This window comes from Vanacampus margaritifer, chromosome 14 (assembly GCF_051991255.1).
Source record: "Vanacampus margaritifer isolate UIUO_Vmar chromosome 14, RoL_Vmar_1.0, whole genome shotgun sequence".
Classification (NCBI taxonomy): Eukaryota; Metazoa; Chordata; class Actinopteri; order Syngnathiformes; family Syngnathidae; genus Vanacampus; species Vanacampus margaritifer.
Window position 1 is genome coordinate 740753 of NC_135445.1, and position 18041 is coordinate 758793.

The window sequence follows — 18041 nt, forward strand, 5'->3', positions numbered from 1 at the left end:
TTTCGTGTGCTGGATGTGGCGTGTGAACGCCGAAGACCGCGTCCAATGCAAAAGGGATTTGCAAATAAATCATTGCTAATGTTAGAAAAAAAATGGCATTCAACATTTTGTCTCATTTTATAGACAATCCCTACTATGAATCCCCAGCACACACAAAAAAACACTGTTCGGCCCCGCCCCCTTCCTCCCGCTGCCCCCCCCCCCAAAGAGGAAATGGCTTTTCTGCGCTGATGATTCCATTTGGAGGTGTAATTGTATTGTTTTCACAAAAGTCCCGGCCTGCCCTTGATGGAGTCCGCGCGGCCGCAGGTGACGTCATCGTGCTAATCGAGTTAGGCCTCAAGTGCACGTGCGCTCGCGCGGCGACTCTGCGGTTCTGTTTTGTGCCGGTCCAGCCTTGACATCTGCGTGCTGCTGCAAGTTGATCTTGTGAGTAGCATCCTCCAGGACAGATGTTTACAATTCCATCACTTGTCGCAGCCGTAGAGCAACTAAATGGAGATGAAACATATTAAGCGCATGTATGAACTCTCGCGAGATGTACCCGAAGTTGTGTCTGGTACTATTCGGAACACAAGAAACAATCTGGAAGCAAATCAAAAAGAAATTCTCCATACCTCGAAGGTGAGAATTGCATTTCAGTTCAATCAAATACATTTAATACTATAAACAAAAACATGTAATAGCTAATACATCTTTAATTAAATCTTCATTCTTTCACATTTAATGCCTTAATGTCACTCCAAAGTACATATTTAGTTATGTTTCTGTCTTTTTCTAGCTTGTGTTTTTGTTTTCCACTCTTTCCTCTTCTTGTCTGACTTCCTGACTTGTTTATGGTTGAATAAGGCTTGCTTATTTAAAAAAAAAAAAAAAGGCCCTGAGGCTGTGAAACTCACTTAGAAATTTCGCAGTAAAAGCATGTTTGTATTATCTACAAATAAATCTGTTAAAATGTAGAAACAAAATATTTGCAAATATGTATTTTACATCGTGTCTTTTAAAAGTGCAGTTGGATTGGATTGTTTTTTAATTCCTAAAAATGACTAATAGATATAAAAATATTAATATTGATTACATGTTTTTGATGTTCATTAGCTTCTTTGAGGATTAAAAAAAATCCTCAAATAAAGCTACATTATTAGTAATAATCATAACTACATTATTAGTCTATATTTATACAAATCTATGCACTCATTTTATATAAATTGCATAAGTTATTATGTTTATTATGTTAGCAAACTAGAGCTAACATTTGCTAACAGCGAGTCCAACTAAATTGATGTTTCTCTCCAGCGCAATTTGATGATTAATGTTAAAATTATGTTTTTTTTAAATGATTGATGTATGCCAAATAAAGGCTGCTTAATTTTCATCGGTGAAAATGTGTGATTCAAACTGCTAATGTTAACAGTGAGCTAATCTTCAGTTATACAAACTTTGTTGCGAAATATAACAAACGTTCATGTTAGCATACTTGAGCTAATGTTTGCTAACATGTTAGCTTCGGTGCTCTCTAGTCCATTTAATGATTGTGGATTGTATGATAAATGACGCAAAGTGTTTTTGAAATCCAATTTTGTCCTTCATTTCCATCCATGCGATTCAATCGATGTGTGCTGATGCTAACCAGGGGACTTTAGCTTGTTGCTACTTGTTAAGCACCACAGAAGACGTTATTTATTTATTTTTCTCATTTTGCTTTAATTGAGTGCACGAATCAAAGCCAATTAAGGTCAATCAAGTGCTGGTGGTGGTGGTGGTGGGGGGGGGGGGGGTTCATTCCCTTCTGATTGGTCGTCGCCGTCGGCCGCAGGAGCCTCCGCTCGCCGGTTAAGCTCCTCCCCCTCCTTCCAAAGTGCATTTTAATGCAAGCTGCGCGTGTTTTTAAGCGCAAAACGAATTTGCTTTCATTTAAGTACTGCGAGATTTCCTAAATAGGCACAGACGGGGTTTCCCCCCCAAAAAATCTGGCCTTTTTTTTTTCATTTTTTCATTTTTCTTCTCAATCTTTGGCTGTGGGTTTGACAGGGCGCGCGCGATGCTCTCTCACGCCGACCTCTTGGATGCTCGCCTGGGTGAGTTGTCGTCGCCCAACTCGGCGCTTCAACTCTGCTGTAAGCTCCACACTCACACACACACTCACACACGCGCACACACGCGCGCGCGCGCACGCACGCTATCGTCACTCAATGCGCGCGGCCTTGATTCGTTGCGCTAATTCATTGGAAAAGCAATTATTATGATATTGCTGCGTAATTTGATTGAACTATGTTGGGATGGAGAACGCATGGCGAGCATTTCAAGGGCAGCTTGAAGTGCTCTTTTTTCTCTCCATACATTTATTTCCACCACTAACTTTTATAAAAATGTGGTTCCCTTTGATTTTTTTTTCGTTAATTCGTTTCATATGTCATGATTTAGCCCAGTTAATAATAATAATGGAGATTAAAATGTAGGAGTTTTTTTCATGTGTTCTTAGTACAACGATGTGCATAATAAGCTTTAATATAGAATGTATGCAATAATATTATATAACTTGAATATTTTGGGGAGAAATTGTGTGTTTTTTGATTGTTTATTTACACAAAATCTTTTTTTTTTAATACAAAAATGGCAGTAAAATAATTTAAAGAACATAAAAACTACATTATTGAACGGGGACTGTCTCATATTTTTCTTGTAGGCCTACTGTCTTGAAATGTATTACATTTTAATTTCAATCAAAAATCAAATCATTGTGTTTAGCCCGATCAAAATTCTGTCTCTGTAAATTCATGAGCTCATAGAATCAAATCAAAATTTGTCACGCATTTGTTCGGGTTGTTTTGCCTGGTATTTGGGTTACTGTAACACAAAATATATTTTTATTTTAACATGATTTAAAAAGATATATATAATTATTTGTTTATATTTATTTAGCTCTTTAGGCTATAACCGAACATAAAGGACGTGCAATTTTGAGCGACAATTTCTCTATTCACTTTTGTCGATGTAAATTGCTTGTGTTGAAATTGAACCAAAGGATGGAAAAGAAAAGAAAAGAAAAGAAAAAAAACAACAACATTTAAGCTTATGAAATGTTTTGTCACGCGTGCGCGTGCAGGGATGAAAGATGCGGCCGAGCTCCTGGGCCACCGCGAGACATTAAAATGCCGGCTGGCCGGAAGCGGACCGGACCCGGGACACTCCGCGGAACCGGGCCCGGACGGCGTGGAGGGCGCCACCATGCTCCCCGCCGACGACGTCACCTCGTCCGGGCCGGCAGGAGGAGGCTCCCTGCACCCGAACCCGGCGCAGGGGATCAAGGCGCAGGACAAGCAAGCGAACGCCGCCGGCGGAGGTCAGCAGCAGAATCCGAACCAGAACCAACAGCAGGCCCAGAAACAGAAGCGGCACCGGACCCGCTTCACGCCGCCGCAGCTCAACGAGCTGGAGAGGAGCTTCGCCAAGACGCACTACCCGGACATCTTCATGCGGGAGGAGCTTTCCCTCAGGATCGGCCTGACCGAGTCCAGAGTGCAGGTACCGGTCCAGTACTCGAGAAAACGCCGCCTTCGCCTGTCGTCCACTCCAAGTCCTTCGCTTGTGCAACGGAAAAACATTTGCAACATTTTGGTTGCAAATACTGACAACTCTCAAATTGTAATGACATAATTTTGAATGAAGAAAACAAAGAAACAAAAAGAAAACTCAAGTCTAAATAACAAAAAAAGCTTCAGCATTTTATCTGTCACTTTTCCAGAGCTGCATTGAGACCGGGAAAAAAAAAAAGTTGAACTTTTCTAATCTGTTAGTGGGGAAAAAAGCAAGAAGAACAAGAACTTAAAATGTAATTATTGTCAAACTAAATGAAATGTCAAATCTGGTGCATTTCAAAAGGTTGTTGTAATTTTTGTAGAATTTTTATTATTTTTAGTTATTGTTGCAAGTTTTTGTCCCCAAAAAATCTTTGATTAAAATTCAGATTTTTCGAAATAATTTTACACGTGACCCATTATCCATATTTTATATCATTTTATATCCTTATCCAAATGTATTGTTATTGCCTCTGTTGTTTGGCAATAAATAATATACGTGAGTGTAAAAATATATGGCTAAGAAGTTCACGCAATCTCAGACCTGAAGTGTAAATGCAATAATGCAATAAAATGAATACATTAAAATAGAATAAAATATAGATATCATATCCTGCAAGCCAAAGGATCATAATTTCAATAATAATCATCGTCATCATCATCATCATCATCATCATCATCATCATAATCATCATGACTGTTATTGTTCTTATGTGCAATTGGACTCTCATTTGCATAAAATTAGAACGTTAAATGATGCTCATCAGACAGAGACGAGACAGGCTGTCCTATTTGTTGGTTTGTTTTGTCTTTTGAAGATATATTTGAACCTTTTTGCATTGTTATTACGGCGCAGAAACCGGAGACGCTTGAGTTTGTCTTCGGCTGCTTGACTTCCTCGCGCAAATGTTGCCATTCATCATGTGACGAGTCGGGAAATAACATCGTCAACATTTGTCACCGCTGCTTTTCCTGCGCATTAACGCGCCCCAATATGGCTTACTTTCATTTTTGAAGTCATCATCATCAGGTGGAGTCGCACATTTTTCTCGTGCTTTATTGCGTGTGCTTGTGACCTGCGCCAGACGCCTTTGAGAAAATGGCCTATTTTGTCTTTATTTGGAAATTAAAATCATTTCTCCCCGATGAGTGCGTGGCGCACCTTGAGCGCAAAAACCGTAAAGACTTACCATTAGGATCGGCCGGATGATTTATGATTTTTTTTAAAAAAAACATTTTTGTTCAAAAACGTACCAAATTGAAGGTCGTTTGAGTGTATTTCGAGGACATTAATCGACAGTTTGCGGTGCACTCGCTTCCTTTTGAATCTCCTAGGAAAATAGTGGTCGTTATAATTCGATCAATATTGGTGACGTGTTCAAATAGCGAACAAAAGCAAACGATGAAATCACACGCCTTAAAATGTTAAAGCTGGACGAAAGTGTTTCGTGAAAACGAGAGAAGGCAGCTGCACTTACTTCGTCTTACGTAAATTAAAAACAGTCATCCCTAAATCAGAATTAAATAACATAGGCCTTCTGTATTTATGCTTTTAATAAAAGGGATGGGGTGCGTTTAATCGCTTAATTAATTGACCCAAGAGAGCATATTTAAACAACACAAAGGGGCACGAAAGTGCATCTTTGAAATACGTATTAAGATAAAATTAGGCTACACACTGTAACGTATTATATGTATACATAAATCATGTAGAGTGAAGATTAATTCTGTCATGAACACATTACATACATCAGTTTTATTACAGTGCAACTATTTTGCGGTGAAGCCTTTATTTAGTATCAATTAACAAAGTCCAAAGCTAGCTATCACAGCAAGCTAACTAGCTAACACTTGCTAATGAACTCCAAACGTTACGTCTGACTCGTTTTGATGCGGCACACCGTATTTATTTTTTAAACGTAATTTTGCCTAAACACTGATCATTATCACAAATGAATTCTAATAAACATGCATCATTAAAAAAAAAAAAAAACGATTGGTGTTCATACTAAGGAGAAGCTTGTCAATCATTTGAGGTGCACTCAGTGTCCCAGTCAGCCACAAAATTCCTGTATTCTATTTCTTGAAGGGCACCCAAGTACACTCTATTATGTGCAATTATATACACCCCCCCCCCCCCAAAAAAAAGCTATATATTTTGTCATAATTATATAGTTTACTATTGTACATCTATCTATGTGAGTGACATATGGTGACTGGTCGAGTAAGTGTTTTTCTGCTCATATACACTCTTGAAATGCTCTCATATTCATTATTGATTTTTTTCCTCCCACTCAAAACTTTCTTATACACTAAAGTGCTCTTAACACACTCGTGAAATGGTCTCTCTTGGGTAGCTGATTTTTTGGACTCTATACGCTACTGAGAAACTTTCATATACAGGATTCTGAGTTTTTCCCTCACTCATATGCAACATTTAAATGCTCTCATGCAGTACCGAACTGCTCTCATATGAATGAAAGAAATGCTCATACACAATAATGATACATTTCTGTTAATATACACCACGGTACCATTTTCATATACATGACTGAAATGCTGTCATACATGACTGACTACTCAAAACTCTCACATATACTACTGAAATGCTCTCAACTCCACTGAAATTCTGTCACTGGCACTGCTGCTTTCCCCCCCACATTTACACTACTGAAAAACTCAAATAACTACTAAAACACTCTCATTTACACTATTCTGATTTCCCCCCTCTCATATGCAACATTTAAATACTCACATGCAGTGCTGAAATGCTCTCATATAAACTAGCAAAGTTCTCATACACACTACTAACACTTTTTTGCTCATGCTACTGAACCACTCTCAGGAAACGTGACTGAGGTTAGATTGACGATCGAAATGCTCTCATGAACTACGGAAATGCTCTCATACGAAAATGAAATGCCCATACACACTACTGATACACTTAAATGCTGTCATACATGACTGACCCCCCCGACTACTAAACTCTCACATTCACTACTAAAATGCTCTCATTTCACAATTCTGAATTCCCCCCTCTCAAATGCAACATATGGAGTGCTAAAATGCTCTCATATAAACTAATGAAATGCTCATACACACTCATGTTTTTTTTGTTTTTGGGGGGGGGGGGGTTAGATTCGTTTTTGAAATGCTCTCATATCCGCTACTGAAAGGCTCTCATGCACTACTGATTTGTCGTTGCTTCTCACATGCTTGCTCTCACATGCTTGCTCTCACATTGTGGCGTGTTGGTCCACGTGCAGGTGTGGTTCCAGAACCGCCGCGCCAAGTGGAAGAAGCGCAAGAAGAGCACCAACGTGTTCCGGTCCCCGGGCACGCTGCTCCCGACGCATCACGGCCTGCAGCAGTTCACTTCGGCGGCGGCAGCGGCGGCGGCGGCGGCCATGGGCGACGGCCTGTGCTCCTTCCACGCCAACGACGGGCGCTGGGCCCCCGCCAACATGTCCCAGCTGCAGCTGCCTCCCGCCCTGGGGGGCCGCCAGCCGCCCATGTCCCACTCCCAGTGCGGCCTCCAGCCGCCGCCGCCCACCTCCATGGGGCTGTCGGGCGGCGGCGGGCTGCAGTCCCACCTGTACCAGCCCCCCTTCCCCGGCATGGTGCCGCCCGCCAACGTGAGCGGCTCGCCGCAGCTGTGCGCGTCTCCGCCGGACACTGACATGTGGAGGGGCACGAGCATCGCCTCGCTGCGCCGGAAGGCTCTGGAGCACACGGTGTCCATGAGCTTCACCTAAAATTTGGATTTTTCCACTAACGCCGCCAATGCCACACATTTATAACCAAAAAGTGTCATAAATGTGAAATTGAAATTGCATGAAAATGTACAAAATGGCGAACGTTACCGAGCGTGGCCGGGAGATCAGCGCCCACAAACATCTGATCCGAGAATCGAACCGTCGTCATGGAAAAATATCGGGGAAATCCACACTCCCGAATGACTGCAGCATTTGGACTTTTTGACTTCTTTCTTTGATTCAAAGCATCCCAACTTCAAAATGTCAAACTCATTCAGGATATCGTGTTATTATTATCAATACCGAGCCCCGAATGTTCCGACGTTTTCGCACACGCAAACAAATAACCAATGTAAGCATATTTGCTCATGTTGACACTTTGGCCTTTCTCCGCATTTCAAAACATTCAAAATGGCCGCAAACACATTCACATTCAAGACGGTCTTTATTTATTTATTTATTACAACGTTGATTTTGACAGAGCGCTTATTCATTTTTATTTGATGAAGCTTGTTGACTTCCAGGAAAAAAGAAGAAGAAGAAAAAGGCTAAGTTGCACACTTGCTGTCGTCACATTTGAATTTGCATAACTGGATTGACTGTAAAATGATGACGATGATGATAAATAACGACTTTTCAGAATGTCACAGCCATTTTTTGGGTTCGTCTCATAGACATGTTTCTATCGATTCCATGTAGAAATGATTCCAATAAAAATGGAAATCATTTCAATCACATGACAGAGACATGATTGGATAGAATTATACATTGCACAGCACAAGTGTTTTTATTTTGCGAGTTTTTTTTTTTTACTACTTAGTACATGTTTTGTTGTGTTTATTTTTACACTCATAATGCAAATGCTGGTTGCAATTAATGGATTAAAATAAGATTTTAACTTTTATGATGTTCATTGTTTACAAAATAAATCCAAAGTTGAAAGAGTGAGGAAATTAATTTTTTTTCATTGTTTAAAAATGGATTTCGTCAGGACTGGTTTAAGTTTCATGATGAAACATGAAATACTTTATTTAAATGAATAAAAAATCAATTTAATCTCAAATTTCCAGTTTAAGGGAAGCAAAATTGGCATTTGAGGCTGAGAGCGCTGACCAACATGCCAGCACTTCCTATAAGGACAAAATGACAGGTAACTCGCCAGGCAAGATTGTGGGGCTAAAACTGAAAGTGAGTGAAATGATGTTTTACAGACAGGCAATATGACAGGCACCTTGTTAGGCGAGATGGTGGGTGAAATTGGCGTGTATGCAAAATAATAGCTAAGTCGGCAGGCAAGATAGTGGGTAAAACCGTAGTGCGTGAAACGGTGAGTAAGCAAGCGGGCGATATGACAGCGAAGTCATCAGGCGAGATTGTGGGCAAACAAGGAGGGTGAAACAGTTGGCGAGCAAGCAAGTGAAATGAAATGACAGGTCGGAGGCCGAGATGGTGGCGGAAACGACATGCGAGCAGGAATTGGCAAGCATGTCGGCAGGCAGGATGGGGGCTTAAACAGTGGAACCAGCGGCAGCAGACAGGCGCTCGGCACACGGTGGGTGAAAGCCAGGTAGGTAAATGGATAGACAGGTGTGTAGAAAAGAGGAAGCGTCCTTTTCTCCCATCGACATGTCTTGTCTGGCTAACTGCTAGCATGTAGCCTGCCTACTTTCTAGCAGCCTCTTTGTCAGCTTCCTCCTGACGCCTTCACTTAAAAAAAAAACAAAAAAAAAAAACTATTTCTTTCCATGGTGGTCCGGTCTGTCCTCCCCTCCCCCCCCCACTTTTTTTTTTTACCCCCCCGCCGCCGCCCTTGAGCTTTTCTATTAGCGCGTGGAAGGCACCTCGCGAGCCCTGACAAGCGCGGCGGATCCACACTAAATCAGGAATCAGCATCTGAGCCGCCATGAAGGTCACAGGGCCCGCGCTGGCGTGTCATCTCAATCGCACGCACGCCAAACAAACACGGTGTGTGTGTGTGCGTGCGTGTGTGTGTTGAAACCACATGGAGGAGGCAGGATTCGGTTAAGAATGTGTTTATCGAAATGATACGAAAGTTGTGAGGACCCCTCAAAAGACCTAAATTTTATGAAACTGGAAAATGTAACTTTTGAAAAATATGTGAAAATGTCTCAGATCTTTTATGTTTTTGATTAGGAAAAAAAATGATAAGGTGAGGTTGCACTATGTTACAGACAAAAAAAATATCATTTTTATGAGGACATAAAGTCAATATTTGACCCCCCAAAAATCACACGCAAATAAGTTGACTTTTCTAAGCAAAAAGTTGATATGTAAAAAAAAAACAAAAAACGTTTTTACACAAAAAACGAAAAGAGAAAGTGTAATTTACAAAAAAAGATATACAAATTCTATTTTTTGTGTGTGAGCCAGATGTAACTTCTTAAATAGTTACATAAGATAACGTTTTTATAGTTTTATATACAAATTAAGTACTGATTTCATGATTTAAAAAATTTAAAAGTTTTCTTTTCTTTTTTAAATTAAAGTCTAACCAAAAAGAAAAAACTTCTCGATTTTTAGAGGCAGTTGTAACATAACAAGAAAAAACGGAAATTTATGAGAAGCCATAAAAAAGTAATTTTAATTTGAGAGAATAATCACAATATTATGAAGTGGGAATTGCATATCACAAATTGACAAGATACAATTTAAAATTTTCGCTAGTAACATCATCTTCATTCTGTTTTCTCATTCAATTCAAAACACGTTATTTGTCCCGGAGGGGCAATTTAATAGCATGAGAGTAGTATTAAAAGACCAGCAAACATACACAAAATGCTGCAGTTAAAAAACATTCCAACTACTGCCAATAAAAATGAAAGCCATTGGCTGTGCCTTGGTCACATGACATGCAATGTTTGTTGTTTAGTTGCCGTTGCCGGTTTTGTCACCCTGAAGTGATGAAGAAATGTAACGTCTTGGTAAAATTATGTTAATAAAGTATAATTTTGTATTTCACCTGCCTTTTAGACTTGTGAGATTGGCGCATACTGCCATCTGCTGCATACGAGCAGAATTACTCTCCCGGTGCGTCCATGAAAAAATGGACATTGAAACATCTCACGCTGAAATTGCTGTTGTTGTTGTTTTTAAGCATATTTACGTCGCTAGAACATAAAATAAATTCACGACAATAAGGATTTACGGCGTTACCCTGTGTGTGATGTTCAAAGTTTTCCCTTCATGGTATTTGTATCAGTGCAACAGTCAAATATTGTCCACTGCAAGCTTCCGTAGTCAAGTCATATGAACGATTTGTTGTCGTCGTAACTGGACCTCAAGTTCTCCTTTTAAAAGCTTCCTTCCCGTCATACTAACAAGTCAAATCGCATAACTGGATGGGATTTATGAAGACAACCTCTCAGTCGCACCCACAGTGGGCACTTTAGTAGTTACACCGATGACCGGTAAGCCAAAAGGCCCTGAACGCGGCACAGTCAGCTAGCATGTGATGTTTTTGCTCTGGCTAAACCTTCAACCAAAGCTCGGTTTTTTGGTCCATGCTGTTATTTATCCCACCAATCCGGGTTTATCTCTTTGCATTTTTCGTCTCCCCAGCTCACGCCAATCGCTAAAAACGCAGCAGTCATGCTTCGGTGGATTTTTGGTGGTCGTGAAACTCAAAGCTCCGTGGAGGTGAGATAACGTGAACGTCACACAACCACGGGCTACTTGAACGTCACATCACGTGGGCAACAATGCGCATTTGATTTATTTATTTTGAATAATGATAGTAGTAATTATTACCCAAAATAGGAAAACCACAAATCATTAAAAACTTTATATTTAAATTCAAGCAACAAATGAATACATTTTACTCATGGAAGCGATATTATGGATGTATTTTTTACAACCGAAATAATACGAAAAAATTGAACAAAGTGGGGAAACTCGAAGTGAAAGAACTGCAGTTTTATTTTATTTTCCTGACCCCCCCCCCCCCTTCCCCCCGCCCTCCATGTTTTCCCCCTTCAATCTGCAGAAAAGTGGCGTGTTGTGCATCGGTGAGGAACAGCCCAAAAACTGCTTCACTGAGCTGCAGGTGCTGAAAGGACATTTTGACATTGTTCGATTTCTGGTGCAGATTGATGACTTCAGGTAAGAGAGAGACCCAACCTGCCTAGCCCCCCCCTTCCCACCCCACCCCTTACACTGATTGACAGGCGAAGTAGTCGAGCATGACAAGAACACCATCAGCAGCTGCTGCAGCATCATCACCTTTGCGATGGCGTGCGCACACACACACGCGCACTCACACCTTTACAACAAACACGCTCACACATAAACATCGATATAAATACTTGTACATCTCGCTCAATATTTTTCTGCAGATTTATGTTTCTATTTTTTTGAATGGGACAACAAGAAATGACACTTGAATGAAAAATGAGTCAGCGTACATCTTTTAAAGTGTAACAGTCAATTTTTGCGTCACGCGGGGGTGGGGGTTGGGGCGGGGGGGGGGGGTCGGTGGGTCTCGTCACGCTTGCCCTGTTGTCAGTCATCGTCCAGAAAAAATCCCTCGCAAGATTGATTTTTACGTGTTGACGTGATCTCTTTTCATTTTTATTGGAAGTGCTTGTCGGGGCTGGGGAGGTTGTTTGAGGGGTGTCAAAGTGTAAGGGGGGGAGGGGGGTCGGGGGGGTCACACCTGTTTTGAGGATCCCCGACAGCAACCGATGTTGCCCCGCTGACTTTTTGGATGTCTTTTGTCAGATGCGCGTCGGCCGGGGACGACGGCCTGGTGCTGGTCTGGAACGTGGAGGTAAATGGAAAGTGAAAGGGGGATGTGGGCGGAGCCAACAGCCAAACTCCGCCAGGGATCGACGCACCGCCCAAAAAGCTTCATAAATGCAAATAGATGCAACAAGATGGCGGCAAAGCACTGTTTTTTTCCCATCGGACAAGACTCCAGCCTGATAAATGAATCTCGTCCCTCCCCCCCCCCCCCCCTCGCCGTCGAGATGGCGTCAAATAGCGAAAGTAACGCAGTCGTTTCTTTTCAGACGGGCGAGCGTGCGCAGGCGCTTCGGGGCCACTCGCAGCAGATCACCGCCATGGCCGTCTTGCGTTGCGCCGACGTCCGCCTCATCACCGCCTCGTCAGACCGCAGCGTCAGCGTATCCTCCTCGTCCTCAGTGGGGGGCGCCAAAGAGTTTGTGCCACTTTTGGTCTTGACTTGAGGGTCCTTAACCGGAACCCTTGTCAGCTGTGGGACCTCGACACTGGCAACCGACTGCACACCGTTCTCGACCTTCAGTCGTCTGTCAAGGTGAACGCGGCAACGCCGACTTTCGTCATTTCCGTCGCTTACGAGAATTGCGGTCAGAAGTTTATGATGGACGAAAGTCGTGATGTTGTTCCAACAAAAAAGGTTTTATCTAAATGATCATAATAATAATAATAAGAAGAAATTGTATTCGGAATACACTTTACATTTCCAAAGTCATCTCAAAGTGCTGCAGTGTCAGGTAAAATAAAAAGGAAAATTAAAAGACACGTTAAAAATGGCAGGTTTGTAATCATCATGTCAAATAAAAAGTCACAATATTTTGCGGAAAAAAATATTATTTTCCACTCAAAAGCTGGAATTATATCGAAAAGTTGTATTAAGTGAGAAGAAAAATCGTACTACTTAAGAACAAATTTGGCATTTTTTGTTGTTGTTATTGGAGAAGTCGTACGCATTTATGTACTTAAAACATTTAAACAACATTTTAACAGCAAAGTCAAGAAATATAACAATGTTATGAAAAATGTTGAATTTACCAGAATTCGGAATGAAACGATAAATTAGTTTGACAGAAATTCAATTGGAATTTTGTGATCATTACAAAAATGACAAGAAAAAAAGAATTTTTTTCAAGTTCTAATTTTTGACGAAGAAAAAAATGTCATTCTTTGAGAAAAAAAAAAAGATTAGTTGTGTAGTCATCATTTTTGTAAGGAAAAAAAAAATAGAAACCCAAAAAAAAGTCAGAAAATTTGTTACAAGAATTTGAATTAAAAAGTCACAAATTTTTAGGAAAAAATGCCATATTTTTGGCAGTTGTAATTTCATTAGAAAAAGTTCCAGTAGTACAAAAAAAATACATTTTTAAGAAAAAAAAATCAACATTTAATGAAGAAAACAATTCTGTTTGTTTATGATTCATTATTTTATGAAAAAAGGCTAATAGTTCTTAGGAGATTTTTTTTTAGATTTGACTATATCATAAATGTTACCCCAAAAAATCATTTATAGGGAAAAAGAAACCAAAAATATGGCGTTTTTATGGGGTAAAAAAGTTGGACATTTGAACAAGGAATTATTTCTTTTAAATAAGGAAAAGCTCACAACTTTCATGGAAAAAGTTGTGAGCGGAAATCAATTTGTACAAGAGAAAAGTTGACATGATTCATCGTAATTTTCAAGACAAAATGCTCCAAAATGGAAAAACAAAGTCAACATTTGACCAGACCAGAGAATTGAATGATGACAAAAAAGTGGAAAGTCGTCAGTTTACAAAATGAAAGTTGATGAAGAGCTTGTGTGTGCGTCAGTGCTTGCTGGTGCTGGAGCGCGCCGGCGCGTGGATCTCGGGCGGCCAAGAGTTGTGCGTGTGGAGCCGCCGCTTCCGTCTGGAGTGTCTTCGGGAACGCCACAGCGATGCAGGCGAGACGCACGCACGCACGCGCGCACGCACGCGCGCACGACAGGCAGCCGTCCTCGTCCTCACAATCTTTTCTGTGGTCTCTCGGACAGGAATCGGATCGCTGATCGAGCTGCCCAACGACTGCGTGGCCGCCGCCGTCGATAAGATCGTCGGTAAATATTGTTTGCACTCACTTCAAACGGCGCTCGGAACCATTTTGGGCTCTTTTGCCGGTCAAACTTTGAGGCACACGCGAGCTTCGGACGCATTCGGCGAATTATAAGATGAGGAAAAACGAGCCTGCAAATCCAAAGTCAGCGGCGGCTTTGCCGAAGCGGGATTCTGCTCAAGCAAGCGTCCCAGCGCTCGCATTTCTGAGGCGGGAACACACAGTGGAACGAGCCGCAATTGGCCGGACGGTCTTTGGCCACACCCACTTTCTTTTTGGAGAAAGTGGGTGTGGCTTGCCAGGCGAGGAAAAAAGGCCAACAAAAATAATGTTGGAAGGAGAAAGATGTCATTTTACAAAACAAAATTTTTTTTTAAGAAAAATTAAACAATAATCAGAAGTTTACAAGAAAAAAGCCACACTTATGAGAAAGTCATGATTTTACAAAAAAGGAATTGTTTTTACAAGGATTTTTTTTTGGGGGATTTTCAGAAAATAAATAGTAAAGTAGAGTTTTAGGAGAACAAATTTTACATTTTAGAAGAAAAAGTCAAACTTTTCCCCAGAAAAAAAGGCAACATTTTGTTGAGGAAAAAAAGTGGACGAAATAAAAGTTTTTCAGAAATTTCACAATATATTGAGAGAAAAAAAGTCCATATTTTTATGTGGACATTTTACCAGAGACGAAGCAAATGTTTACGAGAGAAAGTCCGAATTTTACAGATCAAAAAATAAAAAGGTGCGAACACTGTGAGGAAAATGTTGTTCTTTTTGTTCCTGCCAGTCGTCTACAAGCTGACAGCGAGCAGCAACGGCCTCTCCATCGTGGAGGTGCGCTGCCTGGCGGACCACCAGGACCACATTCGCACCCTGGTCAACGTCAACGGTCAGCGGCCGAATGCCCGCCCACCTCGGCCGAGCCCCGCCCAACAATGTTTTCTCCCCGCAGACGCCGCCTTCGCCAGCGGCTCCCACGCCGGCGAGCTGATCGTGTGGGACGCGCTGGACTTTGGCGTGCTGGCCTATCAGCACATCCTGTGGGAGGAGCCTCCAACCCACGCCGCGCCGTCCCACGTCCTCTCGACCGGGCCCAAAGCCAGCGAGATGTCCATCCAGCATCTCGCCTCCAACGGCAACGTCAGTCGTGAAAATACTCGTCGGTCGTGACAGACAAATGAAGCTTCGTGAAGCACCTGTGATATTGTTTGACTCCTCTAGAGGGCACTCTTGGTTTGCAGGCGCTAGCTAGCTAACGGCTAACGACAGCCCAAATGGACGGATAGAAAAAGTCTGCACGGCCTTCCTTCTTCTGCGGATGCACTTTTTGAACGATTGCGTTTCAGCTGGTGGCGGCGGCGGTGGGCAGCGGCGTGTACGTGTTCAGCGTGGCGGCCAAGGCGGCGCTGGCGTACAGGAAGTGCGCCCACGACTCGGACGTCCTGCACGTCGCGCTGCTCTCCGACAGGTTGTCTCGGCCAAAGTGGCTTCGGCGCCGAACGCTTTTCTGTATTTCACGCCGGTTGCCTTTCGCTTTCAGCGAGCTGATGTCGTGCTCGGAGGACGGCAGCGTGAAGATGTGGCAGATACGAGAGCTGCCTCTCGCCGGCGAACCCGCGTCTCCAGGTCGCTCGCCACACGCTCGCATTTACACCCGATGACGACCATGACTTCCGAATGCATCAGTTGGCAAATGATGACTGTGTTCTAGTTTCAAAAACAAAACAAAAACGTATTTTATGCTTGAAAATGACAACTTTATTCTTGTTTTTGTACAGAATTGCTTGATTTTTGTAACATGAAGCCTTTTTTCCCCTCATCCAATTTTGACTTGATTCTTGTCAAATGACTTTTTTTCTTTATTATTTTTTATAAATTTTATAAATATTTATATATTTATACAAGATATATATAATATAATAATAATAATATATCATATATAAGATATTTATATATAACAATTTATAAATAAATATTTTTTCTTTCTTATTTAAACTAGTTTTCCTTGTAAGACTTCTGACTTTTGTTGTAAAATTCTGACATTATTCTTCTAATATTCAACCCTTTTTCCTCATACAATTTGACTTCTTCTTTATTCTTGTAATATTACACATTTAAAAAAAAAAGTTTACTTCTTTTAAATAATTACCTTTGTGTGTTTTTAGTTCAAATTTTGTAGCATTAAATCTCATCAAATTTTGATTTTATTTCTGTAATAAACTTTTCTTGTCGGATGATTTTTTTCCGCACAAAAATCGCTACTATCACAAAATTCTGACTTTATTCTTGTATTAATGTCATTAACATTCTTTTTGTTCTTTCTTATGCACATTTTTCTGGTATAATTTCAACTTTATTGTCATAAATGTACATTTTTTCTCTAAATGCCAATTTTATTCTCATAACATTTCCCCCTAAAAAAATCCTGCGTTTTAGTGACGATTGTTTTCTTTTCCTGAAACAAACATTTTATTTTGAACACATATTCGTCATTCCAAAACGTGTACTTTGAGTACTTGACTGCGATGTAATCTATTACTCAGGCTTCTTCGGGCTGTGGACGCTGGGACGCTCCAGCCGGCCGGCGTGTCCCGCGTCCAAGAAGATTCCGGACCTGCCGCCGCCCAGCAAGACCTTGGAGTTGACGGGCGACCTGATTGGACACTCGGGTGCTGTCCAGGTCTGTCTTCGAAAAAAACACCTAAAACTACATTTTACATTACTAAAACTATTGTTCAAAAAAAAAAAAAAAAAAACTTTTGTTTTTGTCTTTGTCAACTAATTTCACACATTTTCAGTGTCTTTATTTTGTATTTACTGTACCATCGTTTGGGAATTGTTGTTGACTTGCAACTAACTATTGTTTTAATAATTGATGAACATGTTGATTATTTTTTCAAAAAAAAAATTTTTTTTAATGCATGTATTTTTTTATTTTCCATCTCTTTATTCCTAAACGGAACCCTTTCCCAAATTGAAAGTGCAGAAAATGCCCAAACGTGAATTGATTCTGGTTTATTTCCTGCTTTTGATAGTAACATATTAAAATGGGCTAAAATGTTAAACATTGTTTTCCAAAGTAAAAGCGGGTGTTTGCAAATGTTTTATTTTGGGGAACAAAACACACACAAAAACAAGTCAAAGGGAAGGAAATGAAAGCGAGCTAAGATGAAAGCTGCAGTTTTCTTACTTTTTACATCCACGGTTGCTCTTTTTCTCGCGGTCCAGATGTTCGTGGCCTTCCCGGACAACGGCCTGGTCACGTGCTCGGCCGACCACCAGCTCATCCTTTGGAAGAACGGCGAGAAGCAGTCGCGCCTCCGCAGCCTGGCGCTCTTCCGGAAACTGGAGGAGAACGGCGGACTTTGAGAGGCGGGCCTTTCTGTCGCGATGGAGGACTGACGCGTCGCTTCAAATATCGCAACCGTTCATGAAGAAAATTGGAACGTCGCACATTAAACGTCACCGACTTTTAAAGCGATCTTTAAGTTATGCAGGCAAGTCCAAATTTAGCGTTGCACATCTTTGGTGTTGCGCCACATTGTGCCACAACTTGCCAGGCCGCACTGAGCTCTAATGGCGGACATGTAGCGTAATTAACAGCAAGAAGAAAAAAAACAGGAAGCTCCAGGAATAAGAGTTGCAGAAAAAATGATGTCTTTGAGTCTTGTTGTCTGCCGTTTATATGTGTTGCTGCTCTGACTTTTTTGACCATCGTCACTTTGCCACATCCAACATGGCGACGATTCCGCGCCAAAGGCCGGGTCATATTTTTTGTATGTTTATGGTGCTCATGTGACATCCGTTGCATCCTTGTTTTGAAGAAAAAACATTTTGTTCGTCATGAGTTTGTTGGAAAACGATCCTTACGTTTTCCGCGTGTTCG

General features: G+C 41.2%; 2 protein-coding genes across 7 annotated transcripts; both read left to right on the forward strand.

The window, feature by feature from the left end:
• The first annotated feature begins 265 nt into the window (after positions 1-265).
• Positions 266-8174, forward strand: LOC144034009 (homeobox protein orthopedia-like). Of its 2 annotated transcripts, XM_077542513.1 has the most exons (4): positions 266-624; positions 2032-2117; positions 3107-3525; positions 6845-8174. In XM_077542513.1, the coding sequence occupies exons 1-4, from the start codon at positions 524-526 to the stop codon at positions 7331-7333; spliced, it is 1095 nt and encodes a 364-aa protein (XP_077398639.1). In that variant the 5' UTR covers positions 266-523; the 3' UTR covers positions 7334-8174. The 2 variants fall into 2 exon arrangements, with proteins under 2 accessions (XP_077398639.1, XP_077398640.1); XM_077542514.1 differs by lacking the exon at positions 266-624 and having other exon boundaries at positions 1918-2117.
• A 352-nt stretch (positions 8175-8526) lies between these two features.
• wdr41 (WD repeat domain 41) lies at positions 8527-18002 on the forward strand. Of its 5 annotated transcripts, XM_077586204.1 has the most exons (14): positions 8529-8900; positions 10913-10990; positions 11337-11452; positions 12071-12119; positions 12361-12474; positions 12564-12626; positions 13898-14009; positions 14100-14162; positions 14943-15044; positions 15108-15295; positions 15502-15623; positions 15696-15781; positions 16699-16835; positions 17384-18002. In XM_077586204.1, the coding sequence occupies exons 1-14, from the start codon at positions 8760-8762 to the stop codon at positions 17522-17524; spliced, it is 1512 nt and encodes a 503-aa protein (XP_077442330.1). In that variant the 5' UTR covers positions 8529-8759; the 3' UTR covers positions 17525-18002. The 5 variants fall into 5 exon arrangements, with proteins under 5 accessions (XP_077442332.1, XP_077442328.1, XP_077442329.1 ...); XM_077586202.1 differs by having other exon boundaries at positions 8528-8900; positions 15502-15781; XM_077586203.1 differs by having other exon boundaries at positions 8528-8885; positions 15502-15781.
• The last annotated feature ends 39 nt before the right edge of the window (positions 18003-18041 follow it).